Source organism: Lissotriton vulgaris, chromosome 1_1 (assembly GCF_964263255.1).
Source record: "Lissotriton vulgaris chromosome 1_1, aLisVul1.2, whole genome shotgun sequence".
Lineage (NCBI taxonomy): Eukaryota > Metazoa > Chordata > Amphibia > Caudata > Salamandridae > Lissotriton > Lissotriton vulgaris.
Genome location: NC_141685.1, coordinates 1,807,197,874 through 1,807,222,997, shown reverse-complemented (window position 1 = coordinate 1,807,222,997; position 25,124 = coordinate 1,807,197,874). Strand labels below are relative to the sequence as shown.

The following is a 25,124-nucleotide window of genomic DNA, read 5'->3' as shown; positions in this document are numbered from 1 at the left end:
GAAATGCGATGTATGAATAAATCGCATCGCAAATTTACGGAATCGCAAATTTTGTAATTCCTTAACTTTGCGTCAGCATTTAGGGAATCGCAAATTGCGATTCCTTAAATGCTATGTATGTAGCATTTATGCTTTGCGAATTTAGGCTAAGAAATCGCAAATTACCACCAACTTGTAGTTGGTGGTAATTTGCGAATTCTTTAAAAAAAGTACTTTTTGAAATTTCTAAAGGTGCCATGTGATGCTCATACATGCCCTTAGGGCATGTATGTGCACCATATGCGCACACATGTCAATTTCAGGGGGGTGCAGCAGGGTGTCCTTAAGACACCCTTGAAATTATTCTCATTTTGCGATTAGCAAATTGCGATTCGCAAATTGAGAATAACTATCCATTCATTCTTATGGGCCTCCTGGCCCATAGAAATGAATGGGAAATTATTCCTTAATTGCTATTAGCAATTTGCTAATCGCAATTAAGGAATTTTAAGAAATCGCTAAGAAATAGCAAATTTCTAGATACATACCATTTAGCAATTCTCAAATAGCGATTCCTTAAAAATCTCTATTTGAGAATCGCTAAAGGGTATCTTGATACATCTAGGCCCAAGTATCTTAATTTGTGAAGCAATTTTCACTTACAAGTTCTCTTGATGTTTGTAAAACGTGCATATGTATGCACATGATGAGTTTTGGTTTAGTAAACAAGCAATAAAAGTACACACTGATAATCTAGACTATACAGAGTATACACTAGTAGTAAAAACAGCCAAAAAAAAGAGGGGGGAGCTACCCCTCTTCATGTCACAGGAACCAGCTCTGGAAAACAGCGGATTATAGCATAGCGTACTTGCAGAGAGCACGTTCACCCCTTGGGGAACCTTGGCAATGAATAACTAGCTCTACCTTCACACGGAGATGAAAAATACTTCACAAAATGGGCTCAGGAAAAGTAGAGGTCTCTCTGCCGCATAGAGCTGTGCGCGAAAAAAACAGCAAAGATTTTTACTGAAGTATATACTTCCAATATTTTGCATAAAAAGTCATGACTGTATAGAACTGAAATATATCCTACCTACTAGTTTATAATTTTCTTTTTTGAAATTAACTGCATACATTTTCTGATGCAGATTATGTAGGTAATGGTATTATTATGTGTCAGCAGATGTGGTATGTTATATTGATTGGTAAGGATTTGTGTCATGACAGTGTGTGGACTGTGCTGAAAAAATGTGAATATGATTGGAAACATCGTGCTTAAGTCAGCTTGAGTGAGTAGGGTGAGACAGACATGTGGCGTTTGAATAGGATGTGTACAGTGTAGTTTAAGGGCATGGTGAATGCCCCATGTTAGGGTTTCTTGCTTCACACCCCTAGCATATTGCTAGGCTGCTCCAGTTTAAGTTTTATTTTGTGCTGTGCTTCAGCAGAGTGCTATGACAGTCATGTGATCCAGGACTTACAATAAAGTAAGTTGTTTTATGCCTTCAAGATGCATTATTGTGGACTGCTGGAAATACTAGCGCAGGAGGAGGCAATATGGCTCCTCGCCAGTATACATCCCCCGCCTATCTGACTTTTGGAACTTGGAAAGAATTGCAAATGAATGGTTCGTGAATTATTCGTAATCGCTGAGGGATGTTGAACGATTTATTCCGATGTCAACGGCTCCAGCAGACGCGACAATCTCACCTGTGTTTGGTGATTCGTTCTGCCCCGCGGAGCTCCCCGGATTGCCCGCTGATTTCCAGACGCTGCAATGGTTCCCGATTTTCACCAGTGCCTGTAGCTGCGGCTTCAATTGACTTTGTGCTGCATTTCAGGCAGGCATTAGCAGGGCTCACGGAAGACCTGGAAAATCCGGGTTGGATTGGGATCCTGTTTTTGCCATTCTACGCTCTACAAACAGTCCCTATGGCTCCGAAGAACCCGACCGGCTCCGCTATGACTGGGAAAGGGAAAGGGCAGTGTACACGGGCCACAATAGCAACAGCAGCTTCTATGCCTGTGATGGAGGCTCCCGCTGATGAACCTGGTCCAGCTGGTGGCGTCATGGGCACTCTCGAGGGTCAAGTAAGTGCTAATGCCCCAACTGACGGTGCAGTGATTAACAGCTCGGCCAAAGAGGTAGATCATCCTCTCTGGACTTGGGTAACCCGGCAAAAATAACTGGTAAAGCAGATGGTATTAACCCTAAAATCCCGGGTATGTTCAAAAAGAAAGCCCAGTTAAGGGCAAAACTCCTTTACCGGAAGCAGTAAATTCTAGGACTCCTGCTTTGCAACCTCAACAATCTGTGATTTTACAACAGAAAACGATGGAGGCATCAGTCAGTAGGACGGCCAAACATTATTACAGATGGATACTGTTATTTCTAGGTCAGGGATGTTGCAACAAACTATATCTGATGCAGATTCCGGGGACTCTGTAGGTAAATTCTATTCAATGTCGGATTTATCTAACCTATCAGGTACTGATAGCATTGAAAATGACTGGGCCAATGATAGGAGCTTAACTAGCTCTGTCCCATTGGAGGATGACGATGGTAGCTCTATGGGAGTTAATACAGTTCGCAGAGTGTCCCTTTCAGCTTCTTTTCCCACGACACGAGTATCTCCTATTCAGCATTTGGTAAATGATGGGTCCCTCCAATTGGCCTCCCTCATATTGAATCTGGCTCTTCTGGCTCAAAGGGCACAACTTTATTACTTTCATTACCCAGTGAGTCTGAAGGGCTTGTTGACAATATCTCTTCAAATCTCTATGACAATGATGCTCATCAAGGGAATCAGCCTGACTCAGTCTCTAAAACTGATTCTGAAATCACTCTTGCTACAATTCTCCAAGCAATTACATTGCACCGTGAGGAGACAAGGGCAGAAGCTTTGCGTGTACAAGGGGCAGGATGCAAACTTCAGAACACAGTACGTCGGGTCATCAAGTCAACGAGTGAATTGACTATATGGGTGGCCGAAGCGGAAACTAGAATCTCTACAGTTGAAGACGAAATGGAGCAACAGAAGTCGGAAGTTGCTGCATTAACTGCTCTTAGAGATGCATTAACTGGATGTTAATTCACTTGGAGAACAGAGCAAGAAGAAATAACCTTCGAGGTTTAGGTATTCCCCGAAGGTTCTAAAGGGAATAATATTCGGCAGTTTGTTCAAGAGTTATTCTTAGAAGCATTTCCTGACTTAACTCAATGGAACTGCGAGCGCGAACTGCAGAGAGTCCATCGATTTCCCTTTCACAAACGTACTGGCAGCAATTCTACTGAAGAGAAACCTAGAGCAATTTTGATCTACTTAAATAATTTTTTATTACAAGAAACTTTATATGATTTAGCAAGATCAGATCAAAAAAGGAAGGGGAAGGGCATTGAGTTTTTTGTTCGCCCCGATTACTGCCAGGCAACAGTCCAACAGCGCTGGCATCTCCGACAGTTGATACCTCAGTTTCAAGCTAAGGGAGCCTCAGCTTTCCTGTTAAATCCTTCCAAGTTAAAGGTTCTTTATAAAGCAGCTAGAATTTTTTTACGGTACAATAGCTTAATGACTTGTCCCCGATTCATCTTAGTAAAAGAATGAACTTTAATTATGCTATCCTTTTTTTGTATTTGTGGCTATATTAATGACTTTGATATGCTATTTTTTTTCTTTTCTCTTTGTTTGCTTTAGAGGGCGGTGGTGACCGATGGGGTGGGGTGGGGCGGTTAACTTCTCTCTCCATCACCTATGGGGACTTGCCAGTCCCTTTGTCTCACATGGGTGGGTTTCAGGGTGGGTTTCAGGGTGTGTTCCAGGGTGGGTGGGTTGGGCTTTCAGGGGAGGAGGGGTTTGGTGTGTGGGGCAAAGAAAAACAGTAAAGGAATATTTTGTGCAACGCAAATCCGTGATTTTGTTAAATTATGTCAATTAACCGCTACATTGGTTGGTCTGAGTATTGCCTGTTTGATTTTTTCTGGTATAGTCGGTTTTGAAAATGGGTAGATTTATAATATGTTCATGGAATATCTGTGGCCTAAATGATAGGAGGAAAAGGGGTATTATGGCTCAAATTTTGAAAACTATGAAGTTGACGTCTTGTGTATTCAGGAAACCCATATAATTTGGAAGAACAGGTATTGGTTTAAAGATTTAGGCCTCGATTTAATTGGCTGCTCCCGGCAGGGTACAACCACAAGAGGTATCGCTATATTAATAAGGCATGGGCGAGGTACAAGTATACGTGTTAAAGAAGATCCCTTGGGTCGGTGGGTAATCAGCGAATTACAGCTTGAGGCTACAGTTTTGACTATCTGTACTATTTATGGCCCCAATTCCGATGATGCGGACATGCTGAATCAGTTAAGTATAGAATTAGCTTTGTGGCCGTCTCTCCTACTTTTATGTGGGGATTTTAATTTACATTTGGATGGTAAAGATGACATCTCTAGTAATTATACTTATGGTGGTAAGAAGAAAAATGTATTCAAGGCTATTAAAGGGATTATTGATGAATTTGGCTTGGCAGACATAGGTTATTTAAAGGGAGGTGGTGCTCCGGGGAGTACCTTTTATTCTGTCCGCATCAGAAACACTTTCGCCTAGGCTACTTCTTTGTAACACCGGGATATGTAAACACTGCCAAAAATATAAGGTTTGAAATTCTCCCCAAAATAATCTCGGACTACAACCCTATTATTCTTGATTTAGATATCAATTTTAGTTCATCCCCGAAGCCTTGGACCTTTGAGCAGAAATTATTACTCGATTCCCTCTATATTGAGTATATCGGGAAGTGGATCCCTGTTTTTTTTTTTAATTAATCAAGGTTCAGCATCAATTGAGATGGTGTGGAATGCTTTTAAATCTGGGGTTAGGGGAGAAACGTTAACCTATTCAATTCACAAACAGCGTGAAATCAGAAAGGCAGAAGATATTGAGTTGGGTAAACTGCGAGACGCCGAAATTCAGTTGATGACGGCTTGCAGCAGAGGGTTAAATACCGATCAAATTTTAAAAAACTTAGCTATACAGAAAGCAAGAATTTACCAAAGCTTTGCCACAAATCTAGCCCAAAAAATTGCTGTCTTCAGATCTGAAATTTACAAGGTGGGAGAGACTTCAGGGAGACTTTTAGCGAAAAGACTGCGACAGAAGGAGGTATGCGCAAGGATAGATCAAATTATGGATGATTCAGGGCAACTACATGACACTCCATCGGAAATACTGGGGATCTTCCGTGAGTTTTATTGTAAACTAAACACAGAGGATATTATTGGAGGTATCGAAGGAAGGGTAGCCGATTTCAGTGAAGCCTTACCTAACATCATTCTGTCATCAGAGGAGTCTGAGCAATTGGATACCGCAATTACTTGGGAAGAAATTGAGCAATCCTTAATGTCACTAGCTTCAGGCAAAGCTGTGGGACCTGATGCTATCCCTCTGGAATTTTTTAGGGTCATTCGAACTGTTCTTAAAAAAGAACTGACCACACTTTTCCTGGAGGCACAAAAAGGGAAGGCACCACCTTCTTGGCAGGCTTCCGTTATTACTGTTTTTCTTAAAAAGTATAAATCGCCCTTGTTACCATCTTCATTTAGGCCCATATCGCTAATCAATGCGGATAGTAACGTTTATTCTAAGATCCTGGCCTCACGCCTTTCCAGCATTATCACACCATTGGTTTCAAAATGTCAACACAGGTTTATTCCCCCACGTGATACGGCAGATCATATACGCCGTTAAATCACATTTCTGGATTGGGCTCAGGCACCTAGCTCCACTATTGGGGTAACCCTGTTGGATGCTGAAAAAGCATTCAACAGGGTTGCCTGGGCATATATGTGGGACTCTTTAACCAGAGAGGGATTCGGCCCAGGTATTTTAACATTGTTCAAAAACTATGTATCACTTTCCCACTGCTTCTATACGATTGGGTGGCCAAGCATCTTCTCCGTTTCCAGTTACTCGTGGTACATGGCAAGGGCGTCCGTGCTCACCATTACTTTTTGCTTTTTATATCAGCCCTTTTCTAACTCGTTTAAATTCGGCTGAAAATATTAAACCAATTCATTTAGCCCAAACAGATTTTCGAGCCTTAGCCTATGCAGACGACATCGTTGTAGTCACAACTGATATAGAAACTGCAATACCCGCCATTAGCGATTTAGCGACACAGTTTGGATCCTTTTCAGGATATAAGCTGAATTTATCTAAAACTCAGACTCTATATGTCGGTAGTAACCTCCCTATCACTATAGTAACCGTTCCTGAAGTTACATATTTGGGAATTAAGATATCACTTCCCGTTTCTAATATCCCAGAATTAAACTTCAACCCTACAATGGTGAAAACCAATGTAATATTAGAAAGAGAAGATCATCTCCACCTATCTTTATATGGCAGAGCTAATGTGTTAAAAATGTTGATATTACCTCAATTTTTATACATGTTTCGTACAATCCCCATTGAATTTCCTCTGATATGTTTTAAAAAAATTAGAGAGGGTAACCTCTAGATTTTTGTGAATCTACAAACAACAACGCAGAGCCCATAAAAAGATGATTCTCCCTAAAGAGCGAGGTGGGTGAAATATTTCCCTATTTTACTACGTAGCTGCCGCTCTACAATTTATCAGCCCACTCGTCGTTGGGGACAAAGCTCAAATCCCACTGTGTAATACTTCATCTATTTATGAGCTGGCGATGGGTGAGGAGATAAAGGGATGCTTGGTGAAGGTAATCGAACCCAGCTATTTCAAGAAAACTAAATTTAAGATCTTAACAGCCGCTTATACAGTTTGGAAACTGGTTAGGCATCATATGGGGATCTCTAAATTAAATGTATATACTCCATTTACCGCATTTGATTTATTACCTTATATTTTTCGTGATCAAATCGCGATTAGGTGGAAGACTAAAGGAATTTATTGTTATGGGGATCTGTTTAAAGAGGGATATTTAGTTTATTTTAATGATTTACAAAGTAATTTTGGCTTATCAAAAAATGACTTAAATTTCACCAAATTCATAGCTTTGTACAAAAATTAGGCTCAGTATCTGAACATCAAATGATTAAAATTCCTGTCATTGAATATATGCTGAAAAAGACGTCAATTGGCCTATTTTATTCATGTCTGATTCAAGAATTTCTGGACGATTTGGATAATTGTCAAAGTAAATGGGCAATTAAGCTGGGGATATCTGAAGTTAATATTCTGGAATCTGTTACGCTAGCTAACCGAGTTCTTATTACAGGGATGAAGCGCTCACAGCATTACAGCATTTCATGGCCATACATGATTTATATTATACTCTGAGGAGGGTTTCTAAATGGAGCTTGACCACAGGTACAAAACGTAACAGGTGTGGCTTATTCGCCGCTGATGCAGTGCATATGTTTTTTTATGCCCCAGACTTTCCGATTTTTTTTTCGCTTATTGAAAGGTTTTTGGTTATAATTTTAGGGCGCACAATTAGTATAACTGGTGAGCTGGTACTGACTGGGTGTGGCGCGGGAATTGTGGATCAGCCAAGACCCAAGGCTACGAAATGTTTTCTTTTTATATGTATGGCTGTTAATACGGGCCTGTATTACAAAAGATTGGATTAACTCTGAGCCGCCCCCTTTTTTTAGTTGGCATGAAAGACTATTGTTGATGTATAATTTGGAATTGGCTATTTATAAAACTAAAGGGATAAGGAGGAGAGTCATGGGAGAAAAGATATGGGCACCTATTACGGAACGGATTTAGGAAAAGGCAATGTTAGAATCGTACATACATTTTTTCTTACTAAGCTCTCGTTTTGATGAATTTATTTCTTTTTTAACATTGGAAATATCTGATCTGTATATGCTGTTTTTCCTTGCAAAAAAAATAAAAAGCTTAAATAAAAAAAAACAAGATGCATTACTGTGATCTGGTGCTAGAGGATTTGGTGAGACGGGAATAATGCTCTGAGATGATATGGTGTGGTATAAGACAGTCTTCTGTATGATTGTCTGGTACAATGATTCTTTGTGTGGTGTGTGTGTGTAGGAAAGTGCCCCTTTTTGCATGGTTCCCCCAAATTTTTGCCTAATGTAGATGCTCTTTGACTAAGTGTGCCATGGGTTCCTGCCAAACAGGTTCCCAGTGCATATGTTCTTTCCCTAAAACTGTACTTTGTACACCCAAATTTGCATCTCTCTGGCCACATGCAAGTCCCTTGTAAAAGGCACCCTGGGTACCAAAGGCCCTGTGACCAGAGAAGGCCTCTAAGGGCTGTAGCACTTATTGTGCCACCCTTCGAGGTCCTATACCTTAACACACACACTACCATTGCAGGCTGAGTGTTTTGGTGAAGAGAAAAGTGAAGAGTCGACAAGACACACATCCCTGTGCACCATGCCTACAATCCTCTGTCTTTGGCATAGGTCAGCCACCCCTCTAGCTGGGTGCACTACGCCACTGGTGAGGGTACAGGTTCATGAGCCCTGTACCACTACAGTATCTAAGTCTATTCATAGACATTGTAAGTACAGTAAAGCCATAACAAGTATATGGTCAAGAAGTTTGGCATCACAAACACCACAGCACCATACGCCTTTACTGGAATCTCGGAAGTTTGGTATCAAACATATGAGCAAATTAAACCCACACTGATGCCAGTGTGGGACTTAATGGAAAATGCAATCTGAGGGCATCTTAGAGATGCCCCCTGAAAACAACCTAACTCTAGTGTCCTGGCTGACTGGCTGCTTGCCAGCTGCCAACCCCAGACATGTTTCTGGACCCCTGCATCGAGAACCTCACGCTCTCGGGGACTGGAAACAAAGCACATCCTGGGCAGAGGAAAACCACAAACTTTGACTGTTTATAAGCAAGAAAGAATCATGTGTTTTGTGAATGGGATTGGCACAGGTTAATTCTCTGTAGTGTACATCAAAGCCATACTCTGATAATTATGTAGTGTCCAGGATCCGGACTTGTCACATGTACTGCACCGATAGTTTCGGATTGTTATTGAATCACCTCAAAGATGGGAGTGTTATAATTATTATATTTTTCATCTTCAGGGTATCTCTCTTATTAGGTAATATATAGAAATCTTTTTAAGTATGAATGACACATACAGAATTCATGTTTGTGTAATGTCACTTTTTGTTGCACTGTGCTAATCAAGTCTGCTCTAATATGTTCATAGTATTTAATTTGAATTGTGTTCCCTGTTCTAAAATAATTGTTATCGAGCTGTGAACAAAATTTCATGGATGCAGACCCTTTCATTTTTAGATTATTATAATTCAAAGTGCACAGTTCCATACTCTTAAAATAACTGAAAGGGTGTCAGAACTGCTAATTGCCATTTTGAAAGATTTATCAATGACCAGAAAATGTGTGTAAGATACAGTTGTGAAGAGACAGAGAGGAACTTTGCGCTAGGAGAATCAGATGAGACAGGCAATGAACAATCGCTTCACCTACTTTTGCTGAAGGTCAACCGGAGTCACATTCAGGCTACAATTTCTCAGCGTTTATCAGCCTTTCTTTCAGCGTAGATGAGAACACCAGACTAAGCTATGATAACAGTAACTTAATTGTGCAAAACAGGAATGAGAGAGTTTAAAAATTATTTTAGGTTTTCTTTTTGGTGCCGAGTTTAGCCTAATAAGCCAAAGATAAGACGGTGGGATTCATATAAATGTAAATGTTAATGTTGCAATATTTTCTGAAGTTCACGTTCTTCATACACATTGCAGCTACTGTTCTGTTTGCCTTTATAAAAGATACTACACATATTGTGAACACTAGGATAGGATTTTGTATTTAAAAGACATCTTTAAAATATATCTCTAGTTTCCTAGTGTTCTTGTGTGTGCCTTTGTAATGTGAAAGAAGGTTTGGGTTCAACTAATTATCCCTATCATACTTTTTATAAAAGATTGTTACCTGAAGCTACCGCACTCATGTACTGCTCAGTGGGCTGCAGCATGGGTTCAATCAAACTGGATTTCAGTCTCATGTTGACAAACTGCCTAGAAAGCCCGTTCACAGTCTGAATTCTAGAGGCTCTCTGAAACTTATGAGGAAAAAAGAATGATGGACTCAGATGGATGAGGACTATCTGATCCTTAGATTCTCCTAATAATGTGCAAGGTATCCCTACAGAAGCCACCACAAACAGTAGTCAAGTACAATTGAAGAGCAGTGGTCTTATAATCTTAAGTCTTTATCACAAAGCTGTGTATTGCAAGTGGTTCCATCACAATGACTCTGACAGCATTCATCCTACAGATCAGGACTATTGCACATAACCAATGGATTAGATTTGGGCATGTGCCAGGGTCATCATTTTAAAGTTCTGAAGAGTAACGTGATATAAGCATCTGCAAAGATGTATGATAAGATGCACATTTAATGTCAACTTGGCAAAGCTGCAATTAAAAACCCAGACTTTGCATCATCTTGGGAATGAAAGTTAAAACCATGTGTCCTCGCAGAGCAACCGAAAGACATTTGTGGTAGGTCTACCCGAGAAAAGGCAAAGGAGAAAGGAAGTGCTACAGGAAATGACAACTAGAATCCTTTCTAGATCCAGGCCAAACAATGATAGAATCTGGAACTTCTATTATCAGAACAAGTGGTATGGCCACTGACCGCAACAGTAGATACAGATTTTAGGTATTTCAGAACAGACAACTCTCCAGGGATTTTCAGGTCATAGAGATGATTCTTCAGGAGGCATTATGTGATCTAAACCAAGATTGGACATAAATTATGTAACGATCAAGGTTAGTGTTAGAACTGGGGGTCGCTAGTTGGCTGAGGTAGGTACCTTAGGCCAAATAGGGACCCTTGCTTCCACGTCAAGGAAAGGAAGGACACCTTCTTAGATAGCCCCTGCTCACCCCCCTTGGTAGCTTGGCACAGGCAGCCAGGCTTATCTTCAAGGGAAGTGTGTAAAGTATTAGCAACCACGCTCTCAGTAACCCAATGATGTCACCACAAATGGACTCCACAAAAGTTTCATAAAAACAATCATATATGTATATAAAAAGATATACGATGAGACCACACAATATAAATCCAACATATGTGTATTTGTAATATTTCTCCTGGCCAGTTATTAGGCCAGCCAGCCAGCCAGCCAGCCTTTGTAGTTTCTGATGCTATTAATGAGGAATTCTAGATGATCCACTGCAGTCCTAATGCAATAATCGGGCACTTTGCAATGTAAAAATAATGCAGTACGTTATGCAACTATCAAGCAGTTCGTAATGCCAAAATAATGCAATTTGTAACGAAACAATCAGGCAGTATGTTATGCAAACTAATGCAATGTGTAATGCAACAATCAGGTAGTTCGTTATGCAAAAATTGTGCAATGGATAATGCAACAATCAGGCAGTTCGTAATTCAAAAATAGTACAATGCGCAAAGCAACAATCAGGCAGTTCGTAATGCAGAAATAATGTAATGCATAATTCAACAATCAGGTAGTTGATAATGCAGAAATAATGCAAAGCGTAATACATTAATCAAGTAGTTCGTAATGCAGAAATAATGCAATGCGTAGTACACTCCAGCACCGATCACGGTGCTTCAGATGGTCTCTACGCAGCTCGTACTGACTCGTGGTCAGCTTCCGCCAACAGATGCCCCCAACACGGGTATGGTGTAAACAAAAATGCAGCTCTGTACTCTGGCCCCGGTACTGCCGCTCCATGGCAAGTACGGGCTGCGATACGAGCTGAATCAGAGGCTCTCGCTGCAAGACTGGAAGAGGCAGGGAGCGTCCCTCTCCAAGCCCGCACCCCACCCCAGGTGGCAACACACGTTACCTGGGGGGCACGACCTAGCTCTCCCTTACTCGCGACTTGGGGGTCCGATGCGACTTTGGGGATTCTGGGCCTTAGGTGGTAACGAAGATCAGGGAACACGCACACAGCATCGCTGACACTCACTTGAGTTTCGGGTGTGCACGATAACAGGGCAATCCTGACGAAGGTCTCAGGCTGCAAGAAGCACATGCAGACAGCGTCGCTGAGACTCACTTGAGTTCCATGTGCACACGGTCAGAGGGCAATCCTCACGAAGGTCTCAGGCTGCAAGAAGCACACGCACACAGCGTCGCCGAGATTCACTGGAGTTCTGGGTGTACACGATCCCAGGGCAATCCTCAGGAAGGTCTCAGGCTGCAAGAAGCACATGCACATAGCGTCATTGAAACTCACTTGGACTCCGGGTGTGCACGTTAGCAGGGCAATCCTCACGAAGGTCTCTGGCTGCACATAGAACACGCACACAGCGTCGCTGAGACTCGCTTGGTCCCCATGTGCCCACGATCACAGGGTAATTCTTACGAGGGCCTCAGGCTGCAAAAAGTACACACACACAGTGTCGCAGAGACTCTCCTGGAATCTTTTGTGTTCCCGGGTTTCCACAACAGGGAGCCAGCTCTCCTCAGGACCTTGGGGTTCAGTTACTTCAGGACACAGCACACAGCAAAGTCCTTTCAAGCAGGGGAACACAGCACACAGCAAAGTCCCTTTAGCCTCTTCTTGGTTAAATCAGCAAACTGCAGCCCAGCCTCCCGAACACAAAGCAAGGGCGAGTACTTTCCTTCAGTCTCTTCAGCTGGTTCTTCCTTGGCAGAGGTTCCTCTTGATCACGAAGTAGTTTCAATCCTTTTCAGTCTCGAGCAATTCAACGTTCAGGGGTTTCAGCTCTCATAGTTATACCACTAAATATCTTTAAAGTCTTTGTGTTCAGGGGACACTGACCCCTGTCCAAACCAGTTCTGGGTGTCTCCCTGCCACTATCCTTTGATAGTGGGGGTCTGGATCCTTAATCACTCAGAAGGAGATGGAGCCATTGTTTTATGGTGGCACACCAGGCCTCTTCACCTCTAGGGGCTACTCCTCACCCCTACACACCAGATCCAGATGCAGGACAGCCTGTTGCTGTCTCACCTCCTCCCCTGGGTCAAGACATAACCCAGATACTATCATTTTCAGATCCAGACAGTCAATCCACAACCAGGCAGAGACACACAGAAATGTTAAAGCGCAAAAACCCAGCCACTTCTAAAAGAGTGGTTTCTAAACACACAATGCAAAAACCACCTTCACACAAAGATGTGTTATTAAATTGTGAGTTCAGGCATACTAAACTTCACCTCTCCATCTTAAGCCTTTGGGAAGATAGGCTGGAAACATATTACACAGCCTCCCCATTCTGTCCTATGGGCAAGATGGCCTTTCAACAGTGAAAAACTAAATGGACATTATTTCACTGTCAGGACATGGTACACAACTCAATACATGTCCTACCTTTCACATAGGGGGGTACCTGGGACCTACCATAGGGTGTCTGATGTGCACAGAAAGGGAAAGGTAAGGCCGGTCAGAAAGACATGGCAGTTTAACAAACTGGGGGCAGGCACTGCAGTGGCAGGCCTGAGTTCTCTCTTTAAGGCTACTTGTGTGGGTGGCACAATTAGTGCTGCAGGCCCACTAGTAGCATTTGCATTAACAGCCCTGGCACACATAGTGCACTTTACTAGGGACTTTACTAGTAAGGCAAACATACAAATCATGGACAACCAATTATCATAACACTTTACACTTTGACACTGATAAGCAGTGGCAAAGTGCCCAAAGCATCTAAGTTGGCAACACCATGTCAGAAAAAAGGTCTAGGGGGAAAGCAAAAATTTTAGGGAACTTTAGGCAAAAAGGGCTGAGTCCAACAGTTAGCTATTATGCGGACAGGCATTTTAGAAACAAGCTAACTGAGGCAAACCCAGCAGTCCAGGAAGCCATGCCTTTATTTATATTATATTACGGAGTTAGGTGAGATACATATAAAATAAAACTTCATGTTGCCAGAAAGATCCCACCAACATAGAACTACACCTTGTTGTTGGTCCCACTGCCTGCGAATGTAAAGAATGGAAAAAGGCATGCAAGGGAAGTAGGGCAGGTTGAGCCAATTACTTGTGGAAGTAATATACTGAGTCGCCTACCTTATACATTTAGCTTTTTTGGTAAAGATTTCTTCCCCTCTAGGAGCTGTGGGTACAAAAACTTTTGAATAAGACTTAAGAGTAAGTCTCATTTTTCTTTTTACATTTCCCAATAGTGCATTGTTTGTAAGGGATGCAAAAGGCCAATATGATAATGTGTATATTAAAGACAATCTCACATTATTAAACAGAATTTCACAATTTGAGACATGCTACAACAGCAACACAAGATAACACAGCAACTGGAAAATATAATAATGGCATCGAAACGTGCGAATCAAGATGCTACTAGCCATAAGGCACTACCAGTGTTGCAGGCCGCAGGTTCAGACATGCTCACCATGGACTTCTACACAGAGTATGCTGATCTGGTTCCCCCACAAGTCCTCTCCATGTATGAAGAGGCCTTCAAAGATGGAACATCTTCCTTAACCAGATAAGCAGGCATAATGGCCTTCTAAAACAAGGAAAATAATTGCTGCCTCTGCCACTTTTACTGCACTTAATTGCTCAAACATGCGTGTGTAGGTTTTCTTTTTCTTAAAATCTGTGGTTTCAATAGCAGGGTGTTGATGCTTCTCAGAGGTCTGCTAATTGCCTAATAATTCGAGTTTATTGGCTAGATATTTGGGTGTATTGAGGTGCAGGGCTTTGTGCTTCATGCACGCAATTTTGAGCTGTGCTCTTGCCTCATAAGGAAGACAATTCAGTTCCTTTAGATCCAGGGTGATGTGGTTGTTCTTTCTGGAGCCAGTGACAAGTCTTCCAGCCGTGTTGAGTGAGGCTCTTAGAGGAGCCAGACTGGATCTCGCCAGGCCACATAAGGTTGTATTCCCATAGTCTATTCTCGGCTTCTGAAGCAGTCCACATGCATGAAGAAAAATATTTCAGTAATGTGGTGTAGGTGTTCCTTATGGTGGTGCTGAACAAGTTTCCTTTCATTTAATCTCACTGACAGCAGTACTGTAGAGCTGCCCTAACACAACAGTGAGGATGAACGGCTAAATATCTGAATCACTATTAACAACCAGAGATGTAAAGCAGAGCTGGCCGGAGGCATGCATGCTTGTAGATCAACCTGCCTGAAAAGGCTTTGCATTCAGCACTCTACGACATCTGCTATCACTGTATGGCAATGATATCCTGCTATATGTGAAGAGGCCAAGTGATAAAAACGAGCATTTTATAATTATGCAGTCAAGGGTTATCATGGCCTTATGGGGAATTTCCTGAATTGCAACACTTATTTGTGAATCTATCAGTTTCATGGGTGACTGCTATTGAAAGACCAGGCTTCTAACACTGCATAACGAAAGTAATTGAATGAAATGCTGTAAAGTGTCATTTAACCTTTTTTTCTGTAATAATTTAAATACAAACACATTCTTAAAAATTGTTCTGAGGGAGGAGGAGCTAAGATGGCGACCGGAGCAGACCTGTAGGCTCCCGGCTCCGCCAGCCTTCCAGCGCCGCACCGACATCCTGAAACGGATCCTGATGGAAATTGGTGGCAGATTGCGTGCGGCGCCGCGCTGATCTCGGCGATGTTTCCCCGGACTCCCGACCTGCCCGGCGGCCGGAGATAGCCGCGGAACAGCCTGCAGCCCTGGACCCCGCCTGCACGATCCCTTCCTGCCGTGCCCTGGAGAGCCGCTGACGGCCGGAGTGCTCGGTCAGCGCCGGCGGCTGGACCATTGGTGAGATCCCCGCGATGCGCCCCCAGTTACAGGCCACCTGAAGCAACTTGAAGCGGGCAGGGAGAAGGGAGCGTTTCCAACGCTGCAGCAACCCTCCGGACCGGCTCCTTTGTTGGCGGCAGACGGTACGGGGAGAGGCTTGCTCGGCCATATTTGTTTAACCAGGATTGCCTGCCCCCATGCCTCTCCACGCGGGTCTGCCACGGAGCGCCTGACCTGCATTGTGTGCCTCACTGGCGCAGTATACAGTGTTCCTCCACCATTGACTGGGCAAACTTTGGTACCTCGACTATCCTGATATTACTCCGGAGCCCCGCCATAATGGCTTTGTTTGGTGCTTTGTGTGGCGGAGGAGAGCGCCCGATCCCGCCAGTGACCCGTGCTGCCCCGCCTGAGGTGGGGTCCGAGTTTCCAGAGACCCAGGGAAGCGTGAGGCAGGGGCTACAGCCCGCACTTTCCCTTGACACCGTTCTGTCCGCCCTGTGTGACCTCCGTGCGGATATGTGCCATAGCTACGGAAGATTGGGAGGCAAGCTGGACGACATGGCGTCTGCGCTACGGCGGGAGTGTACCGCGCTGATCCCGCAGAGTTGCCACTCGTTTCCACCCACATCCCACGAAGATACAGCGCTCCCTCCTGCCTGCTGGTCACCTGTGCCCGCTTCCGACCTTATTGGTGTTCAATACCACCCGCCTGACAACTGCGCCCGGGATACTTTGTTTCCCCCTTTCATGGAGAGCGCTACATTGTTGTTAGACTTACTATCGAGGGCGCCCTGGGACCTATCTACGGCATTACCGGTTCTATCGATGGCCCCTGTGTTGTGTTTTTTGACTTTGTTGCCTGACAACTCATACTATCCTGATGCCTCGGCGGATCTCCATGCTACAGTCGACGGAATTACTGGTGACTTTCGACGGCCATTTTGTGGTCTCACTTCACTTTCGTTCTTTCTCTCGCCATGTTGCTTCTTTGTTCTACAGTGGGCGGGCTTCTTTCGGGGAGCATGTCCGAGGGTTTATCCACGTTTGGGTCAGGGCTAGGCTGATTTCCTTGTTATTTGCTTCTTGGCTGGTTGGACCGGGTTTGGGATTGTTTTTATGTCCAGTTTCATCGAACGCTGCTACTTGACGTCTCACCCCTATATCTGCCTTACGGCTTGTTTGCTATCCTGACCTTGGGGTGGGAGATGTATCTGTGACTGGTGGGGACCGGGATTGCCTAGAATTGATCCTCCTCCTGTTCTATTTGTCTTTGAGAGTCGGTGATTGGGGTTTCCTTTTCTCACTCTCTATATTAGATGTTGTACCTTTTTCTTTTTCTTTTTCCTTTCTTTCTTTCTTGCTATATTTCGGGTTTATTGGGCGACAGACACACTGCTGGGGGGGGGGGGTAGGCCGTAGCCTCTGCATGCGTGTAGGGAGGGGGGTTAGTAGTTAGCTTCTAGTTATTATTTCTATGGTGCCTTATTTTATTCTTATTGTTGATTTTTTCCTTTGTCTGGGTCCATGTCTAGTTTACTAGAGGTTGGGTGGTAACAGGCGACGGGTGGGACGTTTGCAGGGTCATCAAGTTGGCTCTATAAATTGCTGCCAAGCTGCCTGGGAGGGACTTGAATGGTGGGCCGATATTCTGTGAGGTGAATTTTAGCTAATGTCATGCTCCTCCCGCATGGATCCTTCCTTTTGATTCTTCTTCTCTTGCGATTCTGGACAGTACGATTTGATTCAATGCTCGCGTAAAAAACTTTAAAATTAACCTTCACTGGTTCTGGGACACGGTACTACAGCAATTAATGTGTAACACTTTACTGCTTGACTACAATATTGGGGTACTACTGTGTCGCCGTAAGGTTTGCACTGGTGCTTTAAAAGTTTTGTGGCCGGCCGGAAGGTTGTAGGCCCGTATTTGTCCTTCTTTCATGCACAATAAAGGTTTTCAAAAATTTAAAAAAAAAAAATAAAAATTGTTCTGAATTTTGACCTGCCAGGAAGGTTGGGATGGGTGTATCAAAAAATCTCCAGATATTCAGATACAAGTTTTGCAGCTCATGAGGCTGTTCTTTAAGTGGGTGCTAATGAGTGGGGGCAGTCTTTTGGGGATGGATAAGTGAACATGGATAAAACAGATTTTAGCTAATCAGACCATACTTCAAACAGAATTATATGGCGTGTTCCTCCTACCTTCTGTTTTGACTTTGAAATCCAGATGGTCGTATTCACCCAAGGGTAAACTGGCAACATCTTCTGTGGGCTCAAAATCTGGGCTGTTGAGGAGATTGTCTGCAATATCCATTACAACGTTGGCTGTTTCCAGAGATAAATTTTTGGTAGGGAGTAATGCAAACACATTTGTAAGTATGTCACATTCTGGGTATCCAGATTTTTGCTTACCGAGCAACAGGAAGTACCTAGTAAGAGAACAGAGAATTAAATAGCACTGAATGTTGAATTCACATATGTTTCCTTCCATGCTTTATTTACACCAGAAATTAAGTTTAAATAGATATTATTTTTCTGATACTAGACATGTATTTTTAATCTCATACTTTAGGATTGCATATAATGTTTTATAACTGATACAAACAAGTATTACAGCCCTCTTTAGACATATGGAAAGTAGATGTTATTCTTTCTATTCATCTAGGAGTTCTATAAAGAGCATTTGAGAGAGATTGGTCATCCAGTAGTTTATTATAGCAGAAAATAAAGGAGGTGAGATGACCTCTGTCTAATATTTCTAAATCACTACCTTTGAGAAAGGTTTCAATTAAAGATCTGCTTTCAGGGGTTTCCTGAAAGAAAGTGGCTCTGTATATACTGCACCAAAGTAAGGTACAGTGTGCACAGAGTCCAACAGTCCCCAGAGGTTTGGCAGAGGTTAAAGTTAGATAGAACCGTACTCTCTAAAGTGGTAGCTTGGTCGAACAGTAAGGCAGTATCAGAGGACAGTGTGAAGTATTTGATGTACACATTCAGTCAGCAAATGGTCTCACACATTCAAGAACTGAACTCTAGGCCAATTGTTTTGTATGAAAAATATACTGGTTATCTTATTTTAGAACCACAGGTTAGTATAAAAATACTTTCTCAGAATGAGATGCTACAGTTGAATACTTTCAATGAGCAATAGACTTTTAGATGCAGTAGATACAGTTGTTGCAATATGAAACACAAACTTCAACACAATAATAACATGGAGGTCAAAGGGAATTTTAAGTAAATGTAATATCAGTTACTTTACATATGTTTTCCTTACTCAGGGCTGGATCCTGGATTCAGCCCTGGTGCATCGCCTGTAAACAGTTGAAAGAAATCGTTTTTGTTAAACAGGAGATTTTTAAGGAATATTTGTATGTTGCAAAAATCGACACTTAGAAGTATTTATGGTGGGAGCAGGGCCCCTGGTCACTGGCTCAGGGCAAGTGGGGAAGTCAAACAGAACAGAACAGATGGTGCACTTCCAGCGGCACTGGGGCGGCTGAGTGCAGGTGGCTTTTGGGCTGTTGGGCGCCAAATGGATTTCAATGGGAAAGCTGAGTGACGAACAAAGGCTGCAAGCTCGGGGATGGAGATTCTTCAGGTGCGACCACCACTTCGAGGGGTAAGTTGGGAAGCTGTAGGTAGGGTAGACACCCAGGAGTTGGGCACAGGGGGCCATGGGGCGCCGGGTGCAGTGGTGTCTTTTGGCATTGTGAAATCTTACCCTCTGCTGGTCACGGTTGGAGGGGTCCCTGGTGTTGAGGCTGCAGGCGTCACCAAGAGCGTCGAGGGGAGACCTTTGATGCTGGATTATTGGTCACAGTCGCCGGGGGGGCGTCCTCGTGGTCTTTGTTCACTTTGGCACAGGCCAGGCTCGGCAGGTGCAGAGTGTTCTGGATTCGCTGTTCCTGGCGGGCACCAGGAGGTGTAGATGTTTGAGGAGAACCACTGCTCCTGGGTGTCCCAGTCTTTGGTTGAGCAAGGCAATCAGGTCCTCCGGGGTTTTTGAGGTTGCTGACCAAAGGAGACGCCAGGGTTTAGCAGGAGCAGGATCGTGGGTAGACAGGCTGGTAGAACTGGGGCCAAATCAGTTGTTGTAGTCCTCTTGTTAGCAGATGCACGGTTGGGTCTTCTTTCTTCTTGTAGTTTCGGAATCAGGATATGAGGAAGGAAGGTTGAGGGTGCCCCTTAATACTAAATTTAGGGGCGTTTACAGGTAGGTAAGGGCAAGGACCAATGGGTCCCTTCCCTGGGGTGGGTACACCCCCTATACTGCCACTCTAAAGTGGGAGGGGGGCAGGAGCTTTTCCCTGGTTGGCTGGGTCCCCATCCTCAAGATGGCGGGTACCCAAGGTTGTGCTTCACTTCGCCTCCCCACCCTAGGGGTGGAGTTGGCAGAGGTGGGCACACCTCTCTTCCTATATTTGTTTTTCCCGCCGGGTCTCGCACCCAAAGTGGGGGGTAGAACCAGTGGGGACCCGTTGCTGAGTACAGCATGTGGCCTGGAGAAGCTCACAAAGGTGGTATGCCTTTAAAGCTTATCCTTCGTGAACCCTGCCCATTCTGGGGGAAGTGGCTTGGCACCTCGTCCCAGGATGTGCATGGTTTCAGGCCCCCGAGAGCGGCAAGCTCTCGACCCAGGGGTCCAGGAACATGTCTGGTGGTGGCAGCCTCGGCAGCCACTCAGTCAGGTCACTGGGAGTTGGTCGAGTTTCAGGGGGCATCTCTAAGATGCCCGCTGTCGTGCATTTTACATTAAAGCCCACTCTGGCATCAGGGTGGGTTTAATGTGCTGAGAAGTTTGATACCCAACTTCTCAGTCTTCAGTGTAGCCATTATGGTGCTGTGGAGTTCGTAATGACTACCTCCCAGCACCATATACTCTTAATGGCAGCACTGCACTTGCAGTGCCCAGGAATGGCCCTGGGTACTGTAGGAGTACGGGGCTTAGGAAAACCAGCCAGAGGGGTGACTGATGCATGCCAGGGCAGTTTTTTGTGGGCATGGCACACAAAGATGTGTGCCATGTTGACTCTTTGTTTTGTTCTGCGCCAACGTAGTGTGTGTGTGTCAGGGCACATGGCCTCTAAGGGTGGCAGAATAAGTGATGTGGCCCTTGGGGGCCTTCTCTGGTCACAGTGCCCTGGGTACCTAAGGTACCATTTAACAGGGGCTGACATGTGGTCAGAGATGCCAATTGGGTTTAGGCTTCAATACAGTTTTAGGGCCTGGGTACCTGAATGGCAGGAGCCCAGGGCACCCCCAGTCAAAGTACATAAGCAATTCAGCAAAAGGTGGCGGAATACCAAGCAAGAAAGAGGGCACTTTCTCACATTTCCTGAGCCACAGGTGGCTGGATTAAATCAATTTGGTCAGTACAGGCATCTCCGTGAATACAAATAGAAGTTTGGAATCACACTTCATTCCAGCTTAAGCCTTACTGGTAGAACCCTATTCAAAGACAATGGTCTCAGACAATTATTTCTACTCAAAGATTTTTATGATCACCTTCACTTAGTCGTGGGGCATGTCCAATTACTCAGCCCAAACACATTCAATGCTAATATATATACAATCAAAATCAAAAGAAGCAACAGCAATAGTTCTAAATCCAGGGCAATTTAATTCATTGCAGTTATGGCTATCTCAGTGTACAAAAAGAGAAATTCGGTTGCCCAAACTATAGTATGTGCAAGAAACTGAATATAGCGTGTTAGGATAGAGAGATATAAAAAGAGCATAGAATGAAGAGTACTTCAAATTTGGATACACAAACGATCAATTTATACAAAGAACAATTTGCAATTGGCCTGGCGTGTGATATTTTCAAAACAATTTCTTATGGAGACAATACTTCCAAAATTATATTGCACACGGAAGAGTGTATAACAACATCCAGGACAAAGATTCAAATGGCGTCGACGTTTCGACTCGTCTTAGAGGCCTTATGGAAAATTAAACCTTGGCCAGAGAGTCTTCATCAGGACTAATAGTATGGGCAGCCAGAAGAGTAGCAAGGCCCTAATCAGTGTAGGTGGCAGAGGAAGGGTGATGTTTTCAATCTCACACCCCGAGATAGGGAATTACTACCTTATTCACAAGGTGGATCTAGGTTGTAAGTTTGGCCTAATCCTGCAGGCAATAAGTCTCTGCTTACTCAATCCTCAAAGAAATTGGTCAGGTCCCATTGTAACTTCCAAGTGGCCCTTCAATCGGCCGGTACTGGAGTTAAAAGAGAAGTCAATGCGGGATTATATCACTACACTGATTAGGGCCTTGCTACTCTTCTGGCTGCCCATACTATTAGTCCTGATGAAGACTCGCTGGCCAAGGTTTAATTTTCCATAAGGCCTCTAAGACGAGTCGAAACGTCGACGCCATTTGAATCTTTGTCCTGGATGTTGTTATACACTCTTCCGTGTGCAATATAATTTTGGAAGTATTGTCTCCATAAGAAATTGTTTTGAAAATATCACATGCCAGGCCAATTGCAAATTGTTCTTTGTATAAATTGATCGTTTGTGTATCCAAATTTGAAGTACTCTTCATTCTATGCTCTTTTTATATCTCTCTATCCTAACACGCTATATTCAGTTTCTTGCACATACTATAGCTTGGGCAACCGAATTTCTCTTTTTGTACACTGAGATAGCCATAACTGCAATGAATTAAATTGCCCTGGATTTATAACTATTGCTGTTGCTTCTTTTGATTTTGATTGTATACATATTATCATTGAATGTGTTTGGGCTGAGTAATTGGACATGCCCCACGACTAAGTGAAGGTGATCATAAAAATCTTTGAGTAGAAATAATTGTCTGAGACCATTGTCTTTGAATAGCATTTATTACCCGGGTCTCCTTGACGTTCTGGGTCACCCCATTGTCTTAATGGTTACTGGTAGAACCCGTCTGTGACTCTCTTATGAGATATTTCAATAAACTTTTTTTCAGGTTTCTACTCATGTTATGTTACATAACAAGATCTCCTACTGTTCAGAGTGTATGAAACCCCCACCATTTGAAGGTCATTTCAAAAATGCAAATATGTACCTATATGTCAATATATTATTTGAAAAGAAACGGAGATTACAGAAACAACAAATAAGGGAGGTTGAAGAGTAAAGTAATATGGCAAGATCATCACAAAAAACCACCCACGGTCTTATGAGGTATACATGTGATCCAGTAAGGCCTTCATTTCTTGCTTGAAAATAGGGAAGCATAGACTTAGGATATTCTAGACATTAGGAGCCCATCTAGAATAAGAATTGAGAGCGATCTTTGATTGTTTAAGCAGGGTGTTTCACGGCCAAGTAATCCATGCTGTACAGAACCTATTCTCCAAATAAACAGGTCAGTTTTATGGGGGCTGGCGCCTAGATAGATGGCTTTGTAGCAGGTTGTCTAGAACACAAATCTACCATCAATTGGGTCACAGCTTAGAGAGCACAGGACAAGAGTGATGCAGTTATATCAGTAGAAACCAAAGACTAAAGTCTCATTTGTCTATAATATGCTAACCAAACTTGATCTCGTAAAAAGCAAGAAATCAAGAACTGTCATGTGTGCTCAGCAGCAGCTAATTTGTTCATCAAACAAGCAGGAGTCATTGCTCCATATCCAAGAGAACCTAGTTATCTGGGAGCTTAGGCCTAGCACTTTATAACAAGACCTAAATATGGCACTGTCTGCAGCTCAGTCTCTGCGTCCTTCAGCAAACCAAACTACATTAATTTCATTCTTTCACTAGTGCAATTCCAGGAAACCCCATCAGGGAAATCTTTATCTCTGGCTGTGTTTTTTCTTAATCTTTTAGAACATTCTTTCCTGCAAGGCTTGTTCTCTTGCAACGGCTGCTATGGGGAAATTGCTACTGAAGAAAACTAATTTGTAAGCAAGAAAAGAAGAGAGCGAAGGTCCTCTCTCTTGAATTACAGTCTCAAAGCATGAGTAATGTTTTGAGGCCCAATCCAATAAAATCGTATATGCTGGCTTAATTAGCTCGATAAATTTCACATATGTTATGAGATGTTGAAAGCAATTGCCATTTTACATTTATTCATTGTGTCTTTTCTACCTTCTGAAAGGAGCATATTGAAGTCTTACGATGTTTACATTTAAGGAACGCTCTAGTGTAAAAAGTACTAATGTTGCTTCCATTTACATTGTCACCCCATCACCTAAGCAATAAAATATTACCTTGCGTTTTTGCTCCAAATATGAATTAGCTTCAGCACAAGTGTGGGAGAATACTGGCTTTCCGCAGCAAGCTTGCTGATCTACACAAAATCAAATTAAGGTAAACCGTAAATTATCAATAACAACATTAGGCACATCACAATGCAATATACAAAATACAAAATAAAACAACGTACATTTTTGGACCACCCGCAGTCAGAAAGTGGAGGAAGGTAGCTCTCTATATAGTGTACCAAAATTAGGTGCTCTGTGTAGAGAGTCCAGGGAACCCCTAATAGTGTCACAGGGTTTGCTTTAACATTTGCAAGGTGCTCTATTTGTGGTAGTGTGGTCGAGCAGCCTTAGGCTTATCAGAGGAGACTGTTCGGCATTTGTTGCACACTTGGAGTCAATAAATAAGACACACATTCGACAAGGATATCTGAGCCCATTTTAGAAATAATAACATATTTTTACATTAATTTAGTCATCAAGATCTTGGATTAGGCAAGTACTTTTTGAATTAGTGATTTTCAAAAAACACAAAAAATATATCTGTCAGACTTGAGGCATGCGCCTCGAACGTGGAAAGGTTATCCTATGGGAGAAACATACACAGCAAAGGGTTACTTGCAATCGAATTACAGGATTGCTCTTCTGGATTTTAGTTAAGTAGGGGTCAAGGTCCTTAGAACCACCAGCAGTTTTCCAGCCCTGGTGTGCCCAACTGCAGAGGTGCTGGTCGACGGGTAGCCTCAGACGCTACTGCAGAAGTCGATGAGGAAACCTATAACAAGAAAAAGGCTGCAAGTGGGGACTACGGGACCAGTCCGGCAGAACCCAAAGGGGGGCTTGGCTCTTGAGGATCTCTGGAGCACGGGTGCCCCGTCAGTAGGCTTGAACGTGGGATGTGGGGCTCAGGTGTAGAGGTGTTCTGTCCAGCGGGTCTCTTGCATTGGAGGCTCTCACCTTTTAAGTCGACCTTGAGATGAGGCTAAACTGGATACAGGGCCTCTTCGATCGCCTCTCTGATGCCGACGTCCCATGATGGTAGGTCTGTCTTGGAAGTGTTAGTGTCCGCATTAGACAATGAACAAGCCTTAGCTGCTGCACTGGGTTAGGTACCCAGGGTGTTGGTGCATGGCCTGGTGTTTCCAAATTGTTAGGGAGATGGAGCTGACCTCCTGGAGCACTGAGACTACCTCCTGGGGTGCTGCTTTCTTGGAGGATCCGGGTGGAGGGTGGGTGGGGTTTGTAGGCGAGCAGATTGG

The 25,124-nt window shown here is 43.4% G+C and overlaps 1 protein-coding gene across 1 annotated transcript in view; it reads right to left on the bottom strand.

The window, feature by feature from the left end:
* UTP20 (UTP20 small subunit processome component) overlaps nt 1-25,124 on the bottom strand; it is a 1,022,377-nt gene that overhangs the window by 531,255 nt on the left and 465,998 nt on the right. Inside the window, exons 29-30 of the mRNA XM_086919130.1 lie at nt 23,875-23,954; nt 17,875-18,101 (exon numbers count right to left, since the gene is read on the bottom strand). Of these exons, the coding sequence (XP_086775256.1) occupies nt 17,875-18,101; nt 23,875-23,954 (307 nt within the window). The remainder of the gene's footprint in view (nt 1-17,874; nt 18,102-23,874; nt 23,955-25,124) is intronic.